Consider the following 24,524-nt stretch of genomic DNA (forward strand, 5'->3'; position numbering starts at 1 on the left):
ACAAAGAGAGGAATTATTTTAAGTAACTTTATCACAGAGCAACATGACTGTATTTCCTAGTGGAATGTATTAAAAAGATTTTAAAAAATTCTTAAAATGTTCTCACTAATCATAATGTTACTAATTACATTGGTATTTCAATTCTGGAACCAAGATTTTCAGCAAGAGAAAAGATATATAGACATAAAATCAAAAAAATTAAGTAGAAATTCCTAAATTCTAACTCAATGTATTCTCTCTTTAAAATTTTATTTTTTTCTGAGCTCTACTCCCTGAAAAGGCCTATTAGAAAAAAAAAAAAATTCAATCCAGTGAGCAACCCTAGAGCTCACTCGTGGTCTCTCAATGGCATTTACTACTAAAAAGAATCAAGACTCCCAGGAGAAATGGCTGATTCCAAATGTGGAGAAGAAAATGGGCAAGATGAACCTGCAACATCTTGTTATACAAGAAAGCAAAGAAGCTATGAAAGATTACTGGAACAGTGTCAAAAGAAGTTAGAAGCAAATGTGAAGGGACTCACTATACAAAAGGACAATATTAGCATAAAAAAGAATAACTGCAATGAATAGAAAAACATAATTTATGCTTAAAGCTCATGAGTGGATAATGATACAAAAGGAAAAAACTCTCACTGGTCACCTATACAGGATGCTAAGGAATAAACTCTTCATCCTGAAAACTACTAACAAAGGGGAAGAATCAAGTATTTATCCTACCTTTCTTGTAGGAACTATACCTGAGGATGGTCAAATAGTAGATTAGGGAAAGTTCTTTATATAAAACTTGTTAATAAATGAAGAAAGACTGATAGAATCAGAAGTCAAAATTTATATTAAAAAAAATCAGAAATCACTATTTCATAACTAAAGAAAGCTGAGTGCCAAAGAACTGATGCTTTTGAACTGTGGTGTTGGAGAAGACTCTTGAGAGTCCCTGGGACAGCAAGTAGATTCAGTGAGTCCATCCTAAAGGAAATCAGTCCTCAATATTCACTGGAAGGACTGATGCTGAAGCTGAAACTCCAATATTCTGGCCACCTGATGCGAAGAACTGACTCATCCGAGAAGACCCTGATGCTGGGGAAAATTGAAGGCAGGAGGAGAAGGAAACAAGAGAGGATGAGATGGTTGGATGGCATCACCGACTCAATGGACATGAGTTTGAGCCCAGGAGTTGGTGACAGACAGGGAAGCCGGCGTGCCGCAGTCCATGGAGCTGCAAAGAGTTAGACACGACTGAGCAAATGAACAGAACTGAATGAAAGAATCTGGACTTCCCCAGTGGCTCAGAGGTAAAGAATCTGCCTCCCAATGCAGGAGACCTGGCTTCAATCTCTGGGTTGGGAAGATTTCCTGGAGAAGGAAATGGCAACACTCCAGCATTCTTGCCTGGAGAATCCCACGAACAGAGAAGCCGGGCAGGCTACAGTCCATAGGGTCACAAAAAGTCAGACACACCTGAGCACGCATGCAATTATAATGAATCTAGTGATGATCATCAATGACCACTAAAATCAACAGACGAGAAGCTGATGGGAGTAATTTAATAATGAATGGATAACACCTGATTCTACTATCAACCTTATCACAAATAAAAAGAACCAAGAAAACATTCCATGTTTCCTAAAATGATGCAATAGAAAATACAGATCAGTATGAACATAGTATTCTTACCAAAAACCAAACTTCAATCTGAGTAATTTTCCAGATCCAACCACCAGTTTATAGGAAATAAAGAGGACAGAGGAACATATTAAATGAGATTGTGGGGATATGATTAGCAAAAGAATGCAGAAAATTCTATGGGACAAAAGACCCAGTTTCTTTAATAAACAAACTACAGAATACAAAGCTGGAAAAGAATCCAAATCTGTAGATTAAAAAGGAAATGAGACATGTTACCCAAAAGTAATGTGTGGACCTTAGATCTAGACCTGAACAAATGAAATGGGGAAAGGGGGGGTTTGAAACAAGGAAATATTTGATAACAGTAAAGAATTCCTGCACATTTTTAGAAGAATAGTGGTAGTGCAGTTTAAGTACACATTAAAAAACGTGTAAGTATTTAGGTATGCATTTGTATGACAGCAAGGATTTGCTTAAAAATAACCTGGGAGGAAAGGGTAGGTGAACATATAAGTGACACGAGACAAGACATATACCACTAAAACTGCTGAAGCTGGGCGACAGGCATGGGGGGTTCATGACACCATTCTTTCTACTTTTGTATATGTTTAAAAGTTTTTCGTTATTTCTCTGTCTGAAATTTTTTATAATAAATAGTTGTTTTAAAGGAAATTTAAGCTAGGAAAAAAAAAAACTAAGTCACATATCATACCAGTACTCTGATCAAATCCCCTCACCCAGGTCCTTATAGGACCATCTATGATCAGGTCTCCCCATGGCTTACCTGTCCAACCCCACACCTCCTGCTCACTGTGCTCTAACCAACAGGTATCCTTCCTTGCTTTTCCACCAGCGTATCAGTCTCACTTCCACCCCAGGACCTTTAGACTTGCTGCTTCCTCCTCTTAGAACACTCATCTCCCATTACCTGCCTGGCTCACTCCCTCACTCTCTTCAGATCTCTGCTCATCCATCACCATCCTCATGAGGATTTCCCTGATCACCCTAAATAAAACAGCAAAACCTCCTGCCTAGCACTCCCTATCCACCTAAGCTAGGGAATATTTTTCTCTGTGCCACATATCCCATTCTGACATCTGACATACTGTGTCTGTTAACTGTCTTTCTCCCGCACAAGCTCCATCGGAGGAGAGATTTTGTCCTGTTTACTGCTATACGTTTTACATATAACTGCCTTTGTGTACTATCAGTTCAATTCAGTCGCTCAGTTGTGTCTCTTTGCAACCCCATGGACTGCAGCACGCCAGGCCTCCCTGTCCATCACCAACTCCCAGAGTTTACTCAAACTCATGTCTATTGAGTCGGTGATGCCATCCAACCATCTCAGCCTCTGTCATCCCCTTCTCCTTCTGCCTTCAATCTTTCCCAGCATCAGGGTCTTCTCAAATGAGTCAGTTCTTCACGTCAGGTAGCCAAAGTACTGGAGCTCCAGCTTTAGCATCAGTCCTTCCAGTAAATATTCAGGACTGATTTCCTTTAGGATGGAATGGTTGGATCTCCTTGCTGTCCAAGGGACTCTCAAGAGCCTTCTCCAACACCACAGTTCGAAAGCATCAATTCTTCAGTGCTCAGCTTTCTTTATAGTCCAACTCTCACATCCATACATGACTACTGGAAAAACGACAGCTTTGACTAGATGGGCCTTTGTCGGGAAGGTAATGTCTGTGCTTTTAATATGCTATCTAGGTTAGTCACAACTTTTCTTCCAAGGAGCAAGTGTCTTTTAATTTCATGGCTGCAGTCACCATCTGCAGTGATTTGCAGCCCAAAAAAATAAAGTCTGTCACTGCTTCCATTGCTTTCGCATCTATCTGCCATGAAGTGATGGGACTGGATGCCATGACCTTAGTTTTCTGAATGTTGAGCTTTAAGCCAACTTTTTCACTCTCCTCTTTAGCTTTCATCAAGAGACTCTTTAGTTCTTCTTCACTTTCTCCCATAAGGGTGGTGTCATCTGCATATGAGATTATTGATATTTCTCCCATCAATCTTGTTTCCAGCTTGTGCTTCATCCAGCCCAGCATTTCTCATGATGTACTCTGCATATAAATTAAATAAGCAGGGTGACAATATACAGCCTTGACATACTTCTTTCCCAATTTGGAATTAGTCTGTTGTTCCATGTCCAGTTCTAACTGTTGCTTCCTGGCCTGCATACAGGTATCTCAGGAGGCAGGTCAGGTGGTTTGATATTCCCATCTCTTGAAGAATTTTCCACAGTTTGTTGTGATCCACACAATCAAAGGCTTTGGCATAGTCAATAAAGCAGAAGTAGATGTTTTTCTGGAATTCTTTTGCTTTTTCGATGGTCCAACAGATGTTGGCAATTTGATCTCTGGTTCCTCTGCCTTTTCTAAATCCAGCTTGAACATCTGGAAGTTCATGGTTCACATACCATTGAAGCCTGGCTTGGAGAATTTTGAGCATTACTTTGCTAGCATGTGAGATGAGTGCAATCGTGCAGTAGTTAGAGCATTCTTTGGCTTTGCCGTTCTTTGGCATTGGAATGAAAACTGACCTTTTCCAGTCCTGTGGCCACTGCTGAGTTTTCCAAATTTGCTGGCATGTTGAGTGCAGCACTTTCACAGCATCAACTTTTAGGATTTGAAATAGCTCAACTGGAATTCCATCACCTCCACTGGCTTTGTTTGTAGTGATGCTTCCTAAGGCCCACCTGACTTCACATTCCAGGATGTCTGGCTCTAGGTGAGTGATCATGCCATTGTGATTATCTGGGTTGTGAAGATCTTTTTAATATAGTTCTTCTGTGTATTTTTGCCACCTCTTCTTAAGATCTTCTGCTTCTGCTAGGTCCATACCACTTCTTTCCTTTATTGTGCCTATCTCTGCATGAAATATTCCCTTGGTATCTCTAATTTTCTTGAGGAGATCTCTAGTCTTTCCCACTCTATTGTTTTCCTCTATTTCTTCCTGTGAACTGTAGGAGTTAAATAAATACTTGTTGAATGAATAACTCTGGATCAGACAAGCAGACAAAGTAGTTGTGGGGAGCAGGAGCTAACAGGAGGAGGGAGAGATCAGATGAGCACAGAAAAGCAGAGATAAGATTGAGAAAGGTCCCAGAGCCCTTCCTCCTGGTTCTAAGCTACTCACAAGGCACAGCTGTACTTCTTGAGTTGCTCAACTTCACGATGCTCTTCAACTTTAACTTCACTTGCTTTTCGTTATCGGCCACTGAAAGGTGTTTGTTTTTTTAAAACATAGAAGCTTTGGCAACTTTCCTGAACCCTACCTATAGGTGATACAGAGAGAAGGAAAGGTGCAAGGGAACATCAAAGACTCTTCAATATCCAAAGCTCCAGAAGCAGCTCCTTTCTGCCTGCAGTGTGGGAGAGAAGGGAGCTGAGTAGAGGGACTACAGTCTCTGCAGTCAGAATGCCCAGGGCAAGAATTCTGACTTTGCTATTTACCACTTGTAAGTAACTTGGTAAAGTTATTCGGCACCTCTATACTCGCTTTCTCACCAATAATATAGAAATATGAACACCTAATTTGTTCTACTTGCATGAAGTCAACTGAGTGGGTGGCATATAAACCAGTGGTGGTCAGAGCTGGTTACTTATTAGATTCACCCCGTGAGCTTCTGAAAAATACAGGTGTGTGGACCCCAACCTCTATCTACTAAATCAGGAATCCCACAGACAGGGCCTAGAAATGCATACAGATGTCATTACAACACTTTGGATGCATTTCTGACTTTTATATAGCCACTTCACCTGGGAACTGTGCTATATAACAGAAGTTATATAAAGAAAACCAGGAATAGTCATAAGTAACTGATATAAAGTACATTATTATTATTTTAAGCTATTATTTAACCTTACAAGTAAATAGCCATGAATTCCAATAGACTTCAAACTTCTTGAGGATGGGAATCATGTATTCCCCAAAGCACCGAGCAGTGAATTACTAGGCACACAGAAGTTGTGGAAGAAATACTTGTTAAATGACTCAATGAATAAGAATATTAACTAATTTTGTAAGTAATATAAAACACCATTTTATTTTTTTATATTTTTTTATAAAACACCATTTTAAAACAATAAAATTAAAAATACTAGTCCTTGATTTGACGTTATTCTTGACAATGCTATCTTCCAATGACATTGGCTTCACATTTATCCATGCAGTTTTAGTTACAGAAACACTAAAAGGATCTTACTATAAGGTATTATGTGTATCACATGGTCTTGTGGCACACGCGTCAGTATGTTCATGAAGAACTTCGAGGTACGGACCAGATGGCTTCTAGGATCCTTTCCAACTCCTCTATGGAAAGGCTGCATTTAGGCAATGTCTTAAAGAATGGACCGGATGCAGACAGAATAATTATGGGAAAAGAACACTGCAGGGGAGATCATCATATTCACAATGATGATTCTTCTAGTGGGGAATGAAGTAAAACAAAGATAAGGAAAAGCAGATAAAAGGATTTTTAACAAAATGTAATTAGCATAAAAAGAGTGAGTAAATGAATGATAACCTAGCCAAAATTCCCAATTAAAATCAAAATGATATGGTCATGGCATTTCTTGCCAAAAGAGAGCATGCGTTTGAGAGATGTGTGAAAACAGAATGGCTGCTCCGTTTGCCAGGGAGATGTTTAGTGGACTGAGGACTCCACTTTTCTAACCATTTCAGGATACCTGGGTGTCACTCTGTGGTAATGATGGAACCCAGCTTAACAGAAAATTCAAAGGCATTCCTCTGTATGTTGACGAGGAATAACCAACAGGCAGGCTACTGGTCTGGCCAGAATCGAAGTCAACATTTCAAAGCATGGGCAGGCACTTTAAAGAGCCTTTCCAGAATTAAGATCTCAGGGTCAATTATTGAAATCTGTGAGACAGAAATAAGAAGGAGAGAAACTGAGGGAGAGAGAAATGGACAGTGTGGTTAAAATGAAAGCAAACAGGGGACTATTTATTTATGCCTCCAGCACATTCTGTGAAACACTGAACAAAAGTTAGAGAGGATCTGACTTTAAGGAGTGGGTGATGGATGTATTAAGATTTATTAGATGTATCTCTTATTATTAGGTTATTAAATGCATCTAAATTTAGGTTGAAGAAGTTATTTCTCACATTATGAAAGGTGTTAATGCTGTTATATTTGAGGTGCTCTACTCCTCTATCAAGATTGCCAGGAGAAATATCAATAACCTCAGATATGCAGATGACACCACCCTTATGGCAGAAAGTGAAGATGAACTAAAAAGCCTCTTGATGAAAGTGAAAGAGGAGAGTGAAAAAGTTGGCTTAAAGCTCAACATTCAGAAAACTAAGATCATGGCATCTGGTCCCATCACTTCATGGCAAATAGATGGGGAAACAGTGTCAGACTTTATTTTGGGGGGCTCCAAAATCACTGCAGATGGTGATTGCAGCCATGAAGTTAAAAGACACTTTCTCCTTGGAAGGAAAGTTATGACCAACCTAGATAGCATATTACAAAGCAGAGACAGTACTTTGCCAACAAAGGTCCATCTAGTCAAGGCTATGGTTTTTCCAGTGGTCATGAATGGATGTGAGAGTTGGACTGTGAGGAAAGCTGAGTGCCGAAGAATTGATGCTTTTGAACTGTGGTGTTGGAGAAGACTCTTGAGAGTCCCTTGGACTGCAAGGACATTCAATCAGTCCATCCTAAAGGAGATCAGTCCTGAATATTCATTGGAAGGACTGATGCTGAAGCTGAAACTCCAATATTTTGGCCACCTCATGCAAAGAGTTGACTCATTGGAAAAGACCCTGATGCTGGGAGGGATTGGGGGCAGGAGGAGAAGGGGACAACAGAGGATGAGATGGCTGGATGGCATCACCGACTCGATGGGCATGAGTTTAAGTAAACTCCGGGAGTAGGTGATGGACAGGGAGGCCTGGCGAGCTGTGATTCATGGGGTCGCAGAGTCGGACACAACTGAGCGACTGAACTGAACTGAACTGAACTCCTCTATTAATTTATTTTTTAATGATTGTTATATGATATGGAAGTAAAAATGGCAAAGCAAAGGGTAGCTGAAGAGCTGGGCTTACTAAACTGGCTCTGAACTCATTAAGAAGCAATAAATAGGAAAAACACTTAAGATATACAAAAATTTTGAAGAAAGTAGACAAGATAAATGATAGAAAGGTTTTTCAGTTTGTGCTAAATACAAAAGAGAAAACTATTAACTAGATCAACAGAAAAGGCCAGTCTGGGGAGATTTTTAAAATACCAAGAGCAAAACTAAAAAGACATTCAAGGAGAATTACAGGAAGTCACAGAAGTGAGATATAAGGAGAAAGAAGTGGATGAGATTTCTGGTTCTACACAGTCATCATTTACAAGCAATCATTAAGAAAATCATACCCAATGAACACTCCTGGGTTTACAATCATAGTAGGAGAAAGGAATAACCACTTTATATGATGTGGTTTAGCAGAAAGAGACTGGGCTTTAGATAAACAATGCTAGATACAAAACATGACTCGACTGCACTACCACTTCCTAGCCTTGTAAATTCTGCAAGTTAAGTCCCTGTGACCTTGTTTCACCTGGTAACAACGGCAATGAAACCTACACCTTATAGAACCATTCACTGGAGGTAATGCACATAAGGTACTTACCACAGCACTAGGCAGGTGCTGCTATTACTGTGATAATCATGAACATTATTAGCTTCATAAATATTATGGAGCAAAGGAGTCAGTCAACAAAAATTGACTGGTCACGTATTATATGTCAGGGTAGTAGTGCGAGGTATGAAGAAGATTAAAAGATAGACTGCGGACACTTATTTGAAAGGAGAGAAAAAAGAGAAAAGCCAAGGAAACATGATAAAACATTAGAAAATATTTTAATAGCATTCAATTTTATAATTTTTTAAAAAGTCTTCTCTTCTTGAAATTTTGAAAATACATCAATGGTCAGCTTTTTAATATACAAACCAGAGGAACACATACTGGAAATGCTGATACCAGCAACATAATGGTTTGTAAGCTAAAGGAAAAGAATTAGCATATATGCAAAAAAGGTTGTTACTGGGGTCACTAATGCAAGGGATGGCAACCAACTCCAGTACTCTTGCCTGGAAAACCCCATGGACCAAGGAACCTGGTAGGCTGCAGTCCCTGGGGTCACGAAGAGTCAGACACGACTGAATGACTTCACTTTCACGCATTGGAGAAGGAAATGGCGACCCACTCCAGTGTTCTTGCCTGGAGAATCCCAGGGACGGCGGAGCCCGGTGGGCTGCCATCTATGGGGTCGCACAGTCAGACACGACTGAAGTGACTTAGCAGCAGCAATACAAGGGAAAGTCTAGGTTAGAACTGCCAGGAGGAATCTATAATCTCGAGGCCCATCCAAACCACAGGTACACCTAAGAACAAGGTACCAGCACAACAGTTTCTACAAAATGTGCCCTGCACTCATGAATTCCTGTCCCCCAGAATGAAGAGTAGACAAAAAGACAAGACCTAAAGAACACACAGCTTCGGAGGGCCAAGGCACCCAAGAGAAAGAGTTCAAAGCTCAAAACACAAGAGGTAGCAGCCTACAGTATTTAAAAGGATGAATTAAAAATAAAAGCTCTTACATAATAATATAAACTAAAGATATAAATCTCAAATTAACAATTAAAATTATTTTGATTTACCTGATTGCTTAGAATTTCTTTCTTTCCACTGAATATTTTTGCATTTGATCTGGTTTTGTCTCTCTTTTCGGAGTCGTTCTAATCTTTGAGCTTGAAAAGAAATATTATAACTATAAGTTTGTCAATGAAAGTTTACTATAAACAAAGACATAATTAACTACCTTTATATGAATAAAGATGTTTTATATTGCATATGTAGGGAAAAAGTCATAAAATTTTAAAGGTGGCACCCCTGAAAAGCAAATACCAACAAAAACATGAAAATATTCTTGATTTATAATTGAAATTAGAGGATATAAAACATTAATAGAGATCATAAAGATAGTATTAACATGGAAGAGAATAATAAAATGTGAAAACTTCTGTGATTAATATGACATTTCATTATATAAATCATTAATAACGGTCTTAAAGGAATTTTAATGCACAAATGAACTGAAGTGAATATTACATTACAGGAATAAAATTACTGTTATGAATTACTCTACCCGTTTCAAAAATTAAAGATAAATGAACTCAGACTAGACTATTAAAGTTTTAAATATAAAATCCTTTATCTAAAAATCATGAAAATTATAAAATGTCAAAGCTATATAAATTAGCATAGCTTTTCTTCAGTGGGCTGAAACAGTTTATAGGTAGTAAAATAAATGATTTGTATCTTTGTAACATTAGTCAAATCTTAAAAAGAACAATTTTTCTTATACAAAATTTTAAGATATGCTGAGAGGATTAAAAAGTAAATTCCTTGGTCACTCAAATACCCCACAATCTTAATTAATTATTAGCAGCTAAGTGCTAGCTTAAGAAATTCCAAGAACAAAAACAAAAGCATCACCTTAAATTATGCATTTGTGATTATACTACCATTGGCTGCTCAACCTTCAAATGTCAGTTAACTGGATCTTTTAAAGAAATACTGTCCAGCACACAATACTGTCCAGCACGTAGAGACTATAATGGAAAAGAAAGCCACAACTTAGGCCACCTCTTCAAATTAGGCTCCTCTTGCTCATCTTCAACTTGCTATCTTGGCCCAATGCTAATAAAAATCAATAAAATAAAGTTTTCTTTCAACTGCTTTCAAGGTAGGAAATGGTACATCCCTGCCTTAGCATTGTGGCAGTGAAACACTGAAACTAATCTTGCTAAAATTAAACTATGTTGGCAAAAACATTCTGACAACGTCACTCTATCGAACCAAATTCCACAGAAGCAAAATACATTCAACTGCAATTAATAAATTTGAAGGGTACAGCCAAAGTATTATAATCATAAAGCTCTCAATTTAGCAGCATTCTCCTACTAAATCCATTCAGCCTGTCGTAAAAGATATCTCAATAACTTGCAAGGAAGTCAGTTTTAACTAGAGAACTGTGAATCAATGGTTCGAAATTATATTCAAACCTTCACTCGAATCCTATTTTGCTAAAAGTTCCTTTAATACTGGGAAATGCTCTTAACTATTTTCATCACAAGAGCAAATTATTCTTTGTATTGACAGGTGTCACAGAACACTGAATTCTGAACCAAAACCTTAACATGCTTTGTAGTGTAAACTGTATCCTGTTCTACCAGCAGCACTCCTTCACATCCACTTTAGATACGGACTATGAAAATAAACATGCAAATATTGTCAGGGTTCTACTATATATCCTGCATTACTTTTCCTGGGAGTTAGCAGGTTACTGCCACTGATTAGGAGATTATATTTTCTGATTATCTAAATAAAAAAATTATCTCATAGAATACCATCATATTAAAACAACTACATTATGTAGTCTAAATAGTTGATCTACGTAAAGGACTTCATCCCATACTCCTCGAAATGCTCCCCAAAAACATAAGCTGGAAAAGGGGAATGAATTTGTAAAAGCTAACGACTAAATATACATATGCTAAAACTGAGCATTTTCAGTCCATGAATACCAAAGGGTAGAGAGATCAACTAAATAATGTATCAAAAACAAGGGCACCAAAAAAAAAAAAAAACCACAAGGGCACCTTTTCTCATCTTACCTCCCAAGCAGGAATTCCAACTAAAAGCGGCCTTAACAAACAGTCGGCTGTCTCCCTCCAATCCGCCACCCAACAGGATTCCTCCAAGGGCAAGAACTGTCCCAGGCAGCGGCACTCCTTGTCTGGCCAGCTCTCTGTATTAAAGGTTCTTTATCACGTAACCTGAACCCTGCCTACTGGTAATAGTGTTGCTCTGGTAAAGATCCTCCAGACAGTCCACTTCCCTGTCTACATGGTGACTTTTTAGAACAGAATCTCCAACATCCTCTCAGTCAACTTTCTCACTTACTCCTCCTGTCTGCTTCCTTCTAAGAGCGTCATTCCAGAGACTCTCACCATCCAGTCGCAGAGATGGAGAGATGCCTTAGACTGTTAGTGTAATACATTCATGTTCCTATCAATACAGAGTAACTTTTCCCATTAAACCTATTCCAACATTATGAATTATTCTATAAGACTGTTTACTGATTTAAAGCTCAGAAGACAGGACCAAAAGGCAACGTTTACCTGTATTTGAGCGTCTTCTAATACCAAAGTCCCAACTTGAGGTAATATCGACCGACTGGGCGTACACATAGCCCTGAGTCTCACCATTGCTTCCCTGAATTTCTGACCCACTGTCTCCAGGCATTGAAGGAGGATGAATCTTCTCTAGGTCAACATCATGATCAATGAGAACCATCTCACACATTCCTGTGTCATCACTGGTCACATGTGACTGTCGAATATGAGCTAGAATGATAGTTGGATTGTCCAAGAAGGCCATCCTTTCTGTGGGCCAATTTCCTTAAAAGGCTATTTTCTCCTCTTCATATTGTTTCACGGGCTCAACTACCTAGAAACATGATGTACACAGCAACATTTAAGAATAAGGCAGAGAATGACTGAATCATTTTTCAAACAAATTCAATGTGGTAAAAACACTACCTCGAAAATCAACATTTATTCCTGTAGCTAGGAGCTTAAAAGGATTAAGTCTAAGCTGAAAGGAAATCCTTATAAGCACTGGGGGCTACTGCTCTAGTCAATGAGATCTCCACCGTATCAGAGAGGATGGCTTGCTCTTTTACAAAACAAATAACAGTAACTCCTTAGTCAGCCTACTCAAAGCACATAACTACTGTTAAAACGATAAATTTTCCTTTCTTCCTCCCTTCATTCCTATGTAGTCTTCTCACTACTTTATAAGGTCATGGGGGAACAAGCTGTATTTTCCTCAAATGATGTGCTAAAGTATGAAACTGTATTTCTTCAGTTTATATTCCCCTCTCCTGTCATAGTTGTGAAATGTCTAAAAGGGCACAGACAACGTTTTCTGAGTTACCAGGAATTTTACAAAAATGTACCATCAAAGTAATTTTGTTCAATACATACATTTTCCTTCCTTCTGATTCAAGATAGTATTGTGCTTTTAAAATAAAACTTATTAATCAAACTTGTCTGCTACCAGATTAATTTCTTACTTTAGAAACCTAATTATAAGAACTGCTTCCTGAATCCTGTTAAAACTGAAATGATGTTTATTCTGGGAACAAAATGGTACCTCCTCAGTTAAATGGGAATACTCAACAAGGAAGATATTACAGAATAGCAGTTAGGAACCTAAGGGCTTACAGGCACAACTGGGTTCAGATCCTGGTCCTATCACTTGCTAGCCACGTGAGCTTGGTCAAAGTAACTTCAACTTCACTGAGCCTGTTTTCTTTCATTTACAAAATGGAGATGATGCGGGGATGAAAGGATATACAGAAGATTATGCAGGTAAAATACTTATAAGAATAACTGGTACATAATTAAAAATTAGCTGCTCTTAATAATGATGATGGTAAAAATATCATTACCAATTTCAATGTTCAATTTTTGTTTAAAGTAATCCTAAAATATGTCAACAATTTATCCTTTTCTCGTAAGTACACAGCAGGTAAAATAAGTGTGTTTCCTTTGTAACAGGACTCTGCAGGTTATCTGAGTCATCTTTCTGCTCCTCTAAATCAGTTAGGAAGTGCAAGGAATGTGAAAGCCAGGCTGAATACGTTCCTAGGAACAGTCCTGGCAGATATTTTTCTTAGAAGGACCTAGAATACCATGGTTTTGTCATTGTTTCTTCTGGAAACAGAACATGGGAAATCTAGTTAATATTATTTCAGCTAACTGAAATTTTAACATTTTCTATCTGGCAACATATCATTCTATTAATATCATTTAGTGGATCTTAAAGATACTGAGAGGAAGTTTAACTAAGGAGCATCTCTAATCAAGTGAATTACATTCATCTTCATTTTTTCCCTTAAATGTGCACTAAGTACATATTTTACACAGAAGCTAATGGGAAATGCAAAGATAAGGTAAGGCTGAGTCAAAGAGTTCATACCCTAATATAGACCTAGTATATCTCCTAATATCATGGGATTCTTCTAAGTGTCAAATTTCTGAGACATTTAGTCTTAGAAACATTAATGTCAGCCCACAACTTTAAGTGTAATAATCAGAAAAAAATTACAGAAGTAAAGGGGAGCATTTAACTTTCACTTGTAAAAATAAGGACTTCTTATGTAACAACAAAGAGATGTAAATAACCATAGAATCAGTTATGACAGTATTTGTTTTGTAACAGAACCACAGAATCACAGATCAAGAGCGCTTCATCATTATAGCAATCACGATAAGCATCTTCTCCATGAAAGTAAGGCAACAAGGCACCAGCACGGGAGCAGCTGCTTTTAACTTCATACTGAAGTTCGCCCCTGTAAAAACAAAGGGCTTCAGTGAGAAGCCACACACTTAAAGGGTATTCTGACACCAAAAGGGCTTCCCAGGTGGCTCGGTGGTGAAGAATCCTCCTGCCGATGCACGGGTCACAGGAAACGTAGATTCGATCCCTGGGTTGAGAAGATCCCCCAGAGTAGGAAATGGCAACCTATTCCAGTATTCTTGCCTAGAGCCTGGAGGCCCACAGTCCATGGGGTCGCAGAGAGCCAGACAAGACTGAGCATGCACGCATGTGCTGGCACCAAGAAGCCCAAGCACAAAGCAGCAAAAGTACACTTTTGGCAAAAGTACATTCAATAGGACCTTTTTCAGGAAGACGAATCTGTTCCATCACCTCTTCTGGAGAAGAGTTATGGGCAAACACTTCTGAAGGCACATACCAACTCCCTAACTATCCTAACAGAACAGAGGCCCCCAAAACACCCTAACATGAGCAGATATCTTCTCTATTAGTATACACTATGACTTCCTACAATTAGGAATCTATATGTATCATTCAACAAATATTTATTCAGTGCCAGTTCTGACAGGGAACTCTGACAGGACTATCCCAAAAAGCATGGTTTCCACCACCTGTGACATGTACTTGAGGATTTAGACTGAAAGTTCCACAAGGTCAGGGGCCATAATACCATATCCTTTCTGGCAACAAAGCAGTTTATACATGGCAGGAATTCAATAAATGTTGCTGTCTGACTTTCAAGAACTACATAATTTTGTTTCAGAGATAAATTATATATGAGCATGTCATGTGTATGATTATAAAGAAAGAACTGTTTTTTAAAAAAATTAATACAGGCACGAGAACTTCTCTACAATGTACCTTCAAAACTGTAACCTTGGGACACTATCAAATTATTCCCAAAATACTTTTCAAAACCAAAAGAATATGTTTTAAATCATCTGAAGATTGGCAAATTATCATTTGAAGGTCGATTTGAATTCTAAGACAAAGGTATTCCAGAAAAGCAAGTTCTTTTCTTGGATCAGTTGTGCAAAGATCAAAGATCTTTACAACCAAATGTTGGGACTTCCTGGTGGTACAAATGGACAGGAATCGCCTGTCAATGCAGGGGACACAGGTTCAATCCCTGGTCTGGGAAGATGTCACACACTGTGGGGCAACTAAGCCTGTGTGCTAGAGCCCACAAGTGATGACTACTGAAGCTTTAGGGCCCGTGAGCACAATTACTAAAGCCCACGCACCCTAGAACCCCTCGGCGGCAACTACTGAACCCATGTGCTGCAACAGCTGCTACTGAAGCCCGTGTGCCTAGAGCCCATGCTCCACAACAAGAGAACGCACTGCCAAAGAAGCTCATGCACTGCAATGAAGAGCAGCCCCGGATTCACTGCAACTAAAGAAGCAATGAAGACCCAGCACAGTCAAAAATAAAAAGTAAATTAATTTTTTTAAAATGTTGGCAGGAGTTCAGAGAAATGGGCACTTTCAGGTACTATCAGAAGGAATGAAAATTGAGGCTTTTTAAAGGGTAGTTTGGTAGTTTACTATCAAAGTGTAAAACAGGAGTACCCTTTGGACAACACCACTTCTAGGATTTGCTCTAAGGAAACAACTGCAAAAATATTTATCTCAGGACTGTAACACTAAAAGTCTGAAAGTAATCTAAACATCCTTTAACAGTGCATATGCCATGACACATACATATGACAGAATACTACACAGTAATTTAAAACACATAGTAGAGAATGGATGAACAAAATGTGGTACACACATACAATGGAGTTATTCAGTCTTAAATATTCTAAGACATGTTAAAACACAGAGGAATTCTGAGGACATTATGCTACATGAAATAACCCAATCACGAAAGAACTAAGAATCAAAACAAAAAATCAGAACCAAGAATCAAATCCAAGAGCTTTGGATTTAAACCACCCTGTAGCCTCTCAAAACAAAGAGGAACAAAAACTACAACAGCTACAATAAACGTGATTTTTTAAAAACCTGTTGCTGAGTTCAGGGCCTGAAAGAAATTTCTCTCATGGGTCTTCATGAAAGATGTGAGACGGTAAATGTGTTATGCAGTAGACTAGACCCTTAGCCTTCCGTCCTGTAATGCAACCATGATTTGTATGGAGCACACGAAATGACTGTTCGAAACTAAAAATCATAACATTTTACACATGAAATGAACTCGAGAGATCATCTACTTGTTGATCTGAAACCACAGAGGAGGGTTCTACTTTAAATCCCCAGTTAGGTGTGAGTATCTTTTAGAAAATGCCCAGAAATTCAAGCAACTTCAGCTACAAAGTCTACATGTAAAATATTCTCTGTCTCCTTAAATAGCCCCACCAGAAGCAAATGAGTCCCCCTTACACTTCTTCACTGCCTAAGGACCTGAGATAGCAATGTGCCTTAAGATGCTCACGCCCAGCCAATGGTTGAAGGGAAATTCCTGTTCCTGAACTTTCAAAACACCGCACATTCACTTCCCTCTGCCAGACAGACTTCACAACCCCCTCACCTGCAATCTGTGAAAACTTGTCTGAATGAGCAACAGCCTGGGGCTTCTCGAAGGTCTGCAAACTCCCAATCAAAAATTACTGCTGCCCCATCAATGTGTCATATAAATGTTGGCATGTTAATTGTGTATTTATAAGATTGTTAATGGTTAGTTAATTTACCTCCCACACTATTATTGTACTTGAAATGATTTAACGTCTGCTGAGGGAGTTAACAACATGTAACAGCAGATGCGAGATTTTTTCTTTACCGTTCCACACTGTACCCCGACTTCATGCTATTAGCATTAGGCAAGCTGAACCTAATCCCTACACAAGATTCCTTAGGAACAGTATAGAGGCACTCACATATATTTTCCATAACCAGAAATGATAAGTTAGAAAAACAAAGGCTTTTTATTAAGTACAAAGTTTTCAATTTATAAAAACCGACAGACCCTGTTTTTTACTAAGATTTCAAAATTCTTTCATCTAGTTAAAGTTCAGAATTCGTAAGTCCTGAAATTAGAAAATAAATGAAATGACCATTAAAACAAATGTACTTTATTGATTTTAAATCTTTTTCCAACTCTCTCCAATGTAAATCTAAATTAAATCTTCACTTACTTTTTTTAGAAGAACAAAATTGAGCCTTTTCCCCCCTCAGGAGATTAAAATCTTCTCCATGTGAATATGCCTAATTTAATTAAACAGTAAACAGTGAGACCTGACAACTGGAGAGTTTAACTTTTCCCCTTCACATTTTTATATCTACACTTTGACTAAAAGTACTTACTAAATTACAACAACAGAAAAGAGATGCTTGTATCTTCTTCTGAATAATATGGTATTCACTCACTAAACATCACTGGGAACTAGGCACTGGGACTCATACGAAAAATTATATGAACACTGACCTGCACCCTCCAGAGGCTTACAAGCTTCAGCAGATGAGCCATGCTGTGTGCATACATAACAGTAACATAAGGCAATATGCTAACCAGCAAATAAGACACTAAGACAGTATGTTTTCCAAGAGACAAGAAAGTTACAGAAGGCTTCAGGAAGGAAGAAGGTGGGAGTAAGGCTTTTATTAGGCAAAAACATAAGGAGAACAGTAATAGGTGACAATTACTGAGCTCCCTACTCTCACTTGTACTTTTCATGCAATCACATAGTTCATCCTTACTACCACCCCAGGAGGTAAGTATTAATATTATCCTCATTTTATAGATTATAAAAAAAAATAAAGGTTTAAAGGCATTAAGTAACTTGCCCAAAGTCCATGGTAGATTTTTGAGTCTTTTCAGCTCCTTCTGTCAATGGGCTTACTTGTCATTTGCTTTGACCAACAGAATGTAGTCAAAGTAATGTGGGATTTCTGAATCTCGGTCTTAGGAGACTCTGTAGTTTCTGCTGCAGTCTTCTTTGGACCATGTGAATCACAAGACGAGGTTCAGGATAAAAGACAAATGCAGAGAGGCTCAGCTGTCAGTCATCCCAGCTACTCTGATGCCACCCCCACCATAAGAGCCTGAGGTCACGTGGGAACAGTGAGACCCTCACCAACCTACCAGGACACCAGGTCTCCTCTCCTATCAAGTATCTCCTGTGGACGAAGGGACCCTGACCCTGGATTTTTCTTTCCTTGTACCACTAACATCCACCTGAAATGACTCTGAACCTTACCATCTGCCAAGATCCAGGTAAAAGGAGCCTGGTACAGTACTGTGCCTCTCAAACTTGTCCACGGACACACCTGAAGGGCAGAGGAGAGTAATCATAAATCAAGGTAAGAGAGAACCTAGAGGGAGCCACCTAAAGCAACATGCTGTAAGAAATTTATTTTTAGAGTTCATTCATATTTTGCATTCTAGCCTATAATATACTGCACCTGTATGTCTTCAGAGAAAAAAATATTTTACCTTTGAATATAACCACTAAAACAGATAGTCCTGGAAGACGTGCCATGCTTACTTTATAGCTTCTAGGACCAACTGGCACATATTGAGGTTCTCAACACCTCATTTTGAACAGACTCTGGTGTCAGAAATATCTGACTGTCTGAAGATAAAATGGTCCTTTATCAACGGGTAATTCAAGATCTAAATTTTGCTCAAAATGTTTCCTATGACAAGTATGAAGAACAACCGTAATTAATAATAACACTAACCTATACATGAAGTTCTAAGCACAGATTAGACAAAAATTTCTATTATAATAAAGTTATTATAAAACAATCAGTATCTTCAAAGTGTTTTTGAAATCTATTTATTAGTTATTTGAAATTATTGTTATTAGCAATAGCTGTGAAACTTCAGACAACCTACCCACACACCACCTCCAAAACTCCAAAGCTGCCAACGTTTCTGGCTGTTACAAGAAATCTGCTAGTTTGGGGCAATGTAGCCATAAATTATTTCTCCAGTGAGTGTTGTCTCTCTGAGAGAAGAGATTAGATTGACACTTGTGATAATAAACAACAATTTTAGGTTTTAAGATTCCAGATTTAAGGAAAAAAAAAAGATTCCAGGTAAAAATTATTTATAATTTTACCAAAAGAAATGAATAATGCCAAAGAAACTAGACTGCTTCTCAATATGAAATTACCAATATAAGAGTTGAAACCATAAGTAACACTCAACCACTACCAAATATTCATTCATTGATATCATTCATTCAACAAGAATTTATTAAGCACTTACTATATGCCAGGTATCAGAAATACAATGCTGAGCAAAAAAATTTGAAAAGACTTGACCACTGCTTTCATGGAGCTGAAAGTGCATATGGCAGTCAAAATTTTAAGATGGCTCCAGAAATTCTTCTCTTGATATCCAGGCCTTTGTGTTATTCCCTCCCCTTGAGTCTGGGTGGAACCTGACTTGCTTCCAGCCAACAAAGTATCACATAGGTGATGGAAGAGTCATTCCCTTGACTACTTTCTGTTAGCTAAGGCTTCACACTAAGCAATTGAGGAGAGAGATTTGAATTTGGAGATTTCCCTGCCAGCACTGAAAAAGCAAACAGCCATGTTATGGAAATAGGCAACGCAAGAATCTGAGAGCAGCCTCTAGGAGCTGAGAGTGGTCCCAGCCAAGGGTAACAAGGAAATGGGGACCTTACGCTGGAATTCACTAACACGTTAATTTCATCCCTTTGAGACTCTCAGCAGAAACCCCAGCTGAGGGAATTCCCTGGTGGTCCACAGGTTAGGACTCCATGATTCTACTGCTTGGGGACCCAGGTTCAATCCCTTGTCAGACAACTGAAATCCCACAGCTGCCTGGTACGGCCAAAAAAAAAAAGAACAGAGAAAAAGGAAAAGGAAAAATGAGGAAACCCAACTGAAGCCATGACTCCTGCCACACTGAGAGACAATAAATTTGTGTTGTTTTAAGCTGCTAAGTTTGTGGTAATTTGTTATGCAACAATAGAAATGAAAATATTAATATATAGGGCAGGAAAACATCCTAAACCCCTTTACCTTCACACACAACATTTAAGGCTCTTTGCAATCCAGTTTCATTCATCTGCCCTTTCTTCCCAGCATGCAACTTCCAGGACTATTCTGAACACAGTCCTGCCTTTGGTAACAATACTTCCTTTGTGTGAGATGTGCCCTTATCTTCCAATACAAACTTTCTTCTAAGTCCAACTCAAATATTTCATCTTCTATGAACCCTTTTCCAACCTCCAGGGTCCAAACTGTTTTGAAAACACTTTATTTCTACCTTCAATACAGTTAGCTATGTGAATATCATGTTTAAGGAAGTCTCTGATTCAATTCTAGATTCAGGAATGTGGTTACTCTATTAAGGTATAAATCTCTCTCCCTCAATCACTTGTGGTTACTGAAGATAGAAATCCCTGGACTCTCACCAACAGTAATGCAGTGGTTCTAATGTGGTGGTTCTCAACTGGAAGGCAATTTTGCTCCTCAGAGCAAAAATCTAGGGACATTTCTGGTTGTCATACTGGGGGTGTGTGCTATCAGCATCTAGTAGGTAGATGCCAAGTATGCTGCTAAACATCACACAATGCCCAGGACAGTACCCGCAACAAAGTATTATACCTCCCAAAATGTCAATATTAAATAATGCTGAGGTTGAGAAGGCTTATAGTGACATGTTGTTTGAAGCCACTAAATCTGCAGTAATCCCCAACCCTCTCAGAATGGTTTCAGTAATACCAAGACTAATACATATATATATATATATATATATATATATATATATAACTTTGCTACTAAAATCTATGCTCAAACCTTTGAAGGTACAGAATGAAGTACAACTCCTAGTTTCTGGTTTCTGAAATTTTATCCTACCCCAAGGAGGACCAAAGCTCAAATTACTACAAGAAAGATAAGCTGCATTCCTCCAAACTTGTAACTTGATCTGAAGACTGCCTATACTTCTTCACCTGCCCTCCTCCTACTCATTCTTCTAAATCCAGCTCGATGGTCAGTTCTCCAGGGAGACCTCCCTTAAAGAAGCCCACAGACCAGGCTAGCTGCTCCCACACGGTCCCACCGCACTATGTGTCATCACTACTTCTACCAAATAATTAACCCAGTACACTGCCTGTTAGTTGTATGTGCGGTTTGTTGAATTTATTCCTTCAACAAGTATTTACTGAATGCCTCCTGAGTGTCAGGCAAGTTCTAGATACAGAGTACAGCAGAAACCAAAGCAGACAAAGTCCTGCCCTCATGGAGTTCACATTCTAATGAAGGTGACAAACAAAACAGAATTAAATGACATAATAAGTGAGAAATGCTACAGAGAAAAGATGCTCAGAGAAGAGAGCCAGGGCCTGCTAGGTGGATGGAGCCACGGTTGCAACCATATATAAAGTAGTCAAGGAATGCTTCACAGAGAAGGTGACATTTGAGTTAACCCCTGAAGGAGATAAGAGAACAAGCCACATGGATTTCCGAGGGAAGCGTGCTGCCAAGCAGGGTGAGTATGTCTGGCATTGTTTAAGAAGTATCAACGCGTCCAGCAAGGGAGCAAGTAGGAGAAGGTAAAGTCTGAAGAGAGGGGCAAACTGAGTAGAGCCTTGCAGGCAATTCTCCGAACTCTGCTCTCAATCCAGTTAAAATGGAGAATCACCAGAGGACTGTGAGCAGTGATATGATCTAGCTCACAGTCCAAAAGTATCTCTCTGGCTGCGATGTTAAGGAATGATGAATGAATGAATGAATGAGTGAAAAAATGAACTAATCACATTTAAAAAAAATAATAATACTCTGCTGGGGCTTCCCTTGTGGTCCAGTGGTTAAGAATCCACCTTGCAATGCAAGGGACACTGGTTCGATCCCCAGCCCAAGGAAATCCCACATGCCGTGGAGCAGCTAAGCCCATGTGCCACAACTACTCAGCTTGTGCTCCAACTACTAGAGCCCTCGTGCCTACAGCCTGCGCTCTGCAACAAGAGAAGCCACACAATGAAAAGCCCGGCACCCTGCAGTGTAGAGGAGCCTCTGCTTATGACTGGAGAAAGCCTGGGTGCAGCCACAGAGACCCACCACGGCCAATAAATTAAAAAAGAACAATCATAACCTGTCTACATGTTGGTTTTCTCTTCTAAACTCTCAGCTCCTCATGCACACCGACTGTCTTATTCATCACTGCACTGCCAGTTTCTAGTAGAAAGTGGCTGGCACCCAGTAAGGGCTCAGTGTGGAATAAACAAACAAATCTTTCTTGTTCCCAAAGGGTTGTGCCACGATTTAAAAAAAAAAAGAAAAGAAAAGGCCCCTTATCCATGGTGCTGGTTCAGTAGATAGGTCTCCTGCTACAGTCTAGGATTTATTTTCCTTTTATTGTCTCCTCAATATTTGCAGTTTGCTTAACCAAGTAGAATTCAATCGTTATGTTTCCACTTACCTGGCTCTCAGGTTAACCACATCATCAATTGAGGGAAGCAACATAGTTTATTGTAAGCATTACTCAGGAAACCTGAATTCCAATCCCCTAATTACCAGGGACCTAATTACATGGCCTTGGACAAGTTATTTCTTTAAAACTCTTTAAGCCAGTTTCACACATTAGTCTATTTTTTGCATCTGTTCAGTGGGGAGGCTGAACTGTAAAAATGGCCTTTTCAGCTCTCAAATTCTATTCCAGTTACAAATGAAGTAGAGCAGGAGGGTGTAACTGGGAGTTTACCTAAAGTTCAAGGAAAAAGTTTTGTATGTTTTTGCTTTCTACTGTTTCCCTCAAAGGTCAGAAGGTCAGAAAAATTTCACTGCATATTTTCCTTATATCACTGTGCCATGGTTCAGACTCTAAGAATAGAGTTACAAGGAATTCCTTTTTTGACAAAGATTTTAATAGCATCAACATTTTGGCAGCAAACCCTCTCAAAGGTAAACCAAACTGACTAATTTGAGTAAGCAGGATCTTTTTTTTTTTTTTAAATGCTACTATGTAGCTCACGTTAGTAACCACATCTGGAATCCCAGGTTACTCTCTGCCCAAGGCCTAGTTATGGATCGACTTCAGGTGAGTTAGGCAGCTCTGCCTCTCTTCCCTCACCAGTGAAATGTCCATACTCTCTGCTCTATTAATCCACCTCATAGGGATACTTACAAGTACTTACTCTATTCAAATCCAAAATCAAAATTACTGGCTTTTCCTGTTTCAGTTACATTTGTCTGGAGGAAAAATAAGCTGTCGGCTATTAAATTCATTTACTCAACTCCTAATAAACGAGGGACACCATAAAATAAACTAGCAGATAATCCCCAAACTATTTTTCTGTGACTGTGAAGGGTGCTTTGTACTTTCATCTGAATGGTAAGCTTCAATAAACGGTAACGGTTATTACTGTAGGAGACTGAACCAGTCCATCCTAAAGGAAATGAACCCTGAACATTCCCTGGAAGGACCGATGCTGAAGCTGAAGCTCCCATAGTTCGGCCACCTGATGCAAAGAGCTGACTCACTAGAAAAGACCCTGATGCTGGGAAAGACTGAAGGCAGGAGGAGAAGGAAACGACAGAGGATGAGATGGTTGGATGGCATCACCGACTCAATGGACACGAGTTTGAGCAAGTTCCGGGAGCTGGTGAAGGACAAGGAGGCCTGATATGCTGCAGTCCATGCAGTTGCAAAAGTGCTGCCGTCCATGGGGTTGCAAAGAGACTGAACAATGACAATTACTGCTATTAATAAAACTGTACTAATTTAGCCAGGTATTTTTTATATCCTTCTACACACTACCTTTAAAAAAAAACAACAAAAAACCCAGCACCCTCAGAAGGGCCCTCATGAGGACAGAGCAGCAGGACTGGCCGCACTCTGCCTGTGCCACTGCAGCTCAGGTGCGAGCGCCTCACAAACACGACTTGAGTGAAGTGATCCCCTGGGCTCGGGAAGGCTGCTTATTCAGCAAGCGCGTATGTCACTGACAAAGCTATCAGAGGCGGACTCCATTACTGTTTGTTTTAAACATCAGTAAACTGAGGCACAGACTTGCCCCAGGTCCCGTGACTAGTGAGAGGAGCGTCAAGATAAAACGAAGGTCGCCTGGCTTCACAATCCTTGCTCCGAATAGCTACTGTATGCTGCCCTGAATTTCCAGTTTAAGTCCATTTCATCACACTCCTAATCCTCTTCTCTCACTCATCTATATATGGGTCAAACTTACCTGTTCACTCAAGAAATTCAGCAAGAATGAATACCTACTACATGCTGAGAAATTAGGAGCATAAAGTAATAAGACATAGTCCCTATCCCCCAGAGGCTTATAGTCAAGCAAGGGAGAAAAGTATGTAAATGGTCACAATAAAGGATGAGAGTAATGCTAGAGAATTCTATATAACAAAGTATCATGGAAACACAAAGGAACAATATCTAAATTAAACTGGATACTCAAAATAGGCTTCATAGAAATGACTAAGATCAAGATAACAGAAGTGATGACTTCCAACTTAGTTACCTTAAGAATAGGTG

General features: G+C 39.1%; 1 protein-coding gene across 9 annotated transcripts in view; it reads right to left on the reverse strand.

Annotated features, from left to right (window-relative positions):
* Positions 1–24,524, reverse strand: part of MAPKAP1 (MAPK associated protein 1) — a 227,890-nt gene that overhangs the window by 186,522 nt on the left and 16,844 nt on the right. For 4 of the 9 annotated variants that reach the window (XM_043469569.1, XM_043469561.1, XM_043469567.1 and 1 more), the window contains 2 exons: positions 11,833–12,160; positions 9,307–9,396 (listed from right to left, as the gene is read on the reverse strand). The exons of 1 other annotated variant lie outside the window; for it this stretch is intronic. In XM_043469569.1, the coding sequence (XP_043325504.1) occupies positions 9,307–9,396; positions 11,833–12,091 (349 nt within the window). In that variant the 5' untranslated portion in view covers positions 12,092–12,160. Of the gene's footprint in view, positions 1–9,306; positions 9,397–11,832; positions 12,161–17,839; positions 17,990–18,252; positions 18,323–24,524 lie in introns of all 9 variants that reach the window. 4 more of the 9 variants (XM_043469562.1, XM_043469563.1, XM_043469564.1 and 1 more) reach the window with 2 other exon arrangements.

Source organism: Cervus canadensis, chromosome 5 (genome assembly GCF_019320065.1).
Source record: "Cervus canadensis isolate Bull #8, Minnesota chromosome 5, ASM1932006v1, whole genome shotgun sequence".
Taxonomy (NCBI): Eukaryota; Metazoa; Chordata; class Mammalia; order Artiodactyla; family Cervidae; genus Cervus; species Cervus canadensis.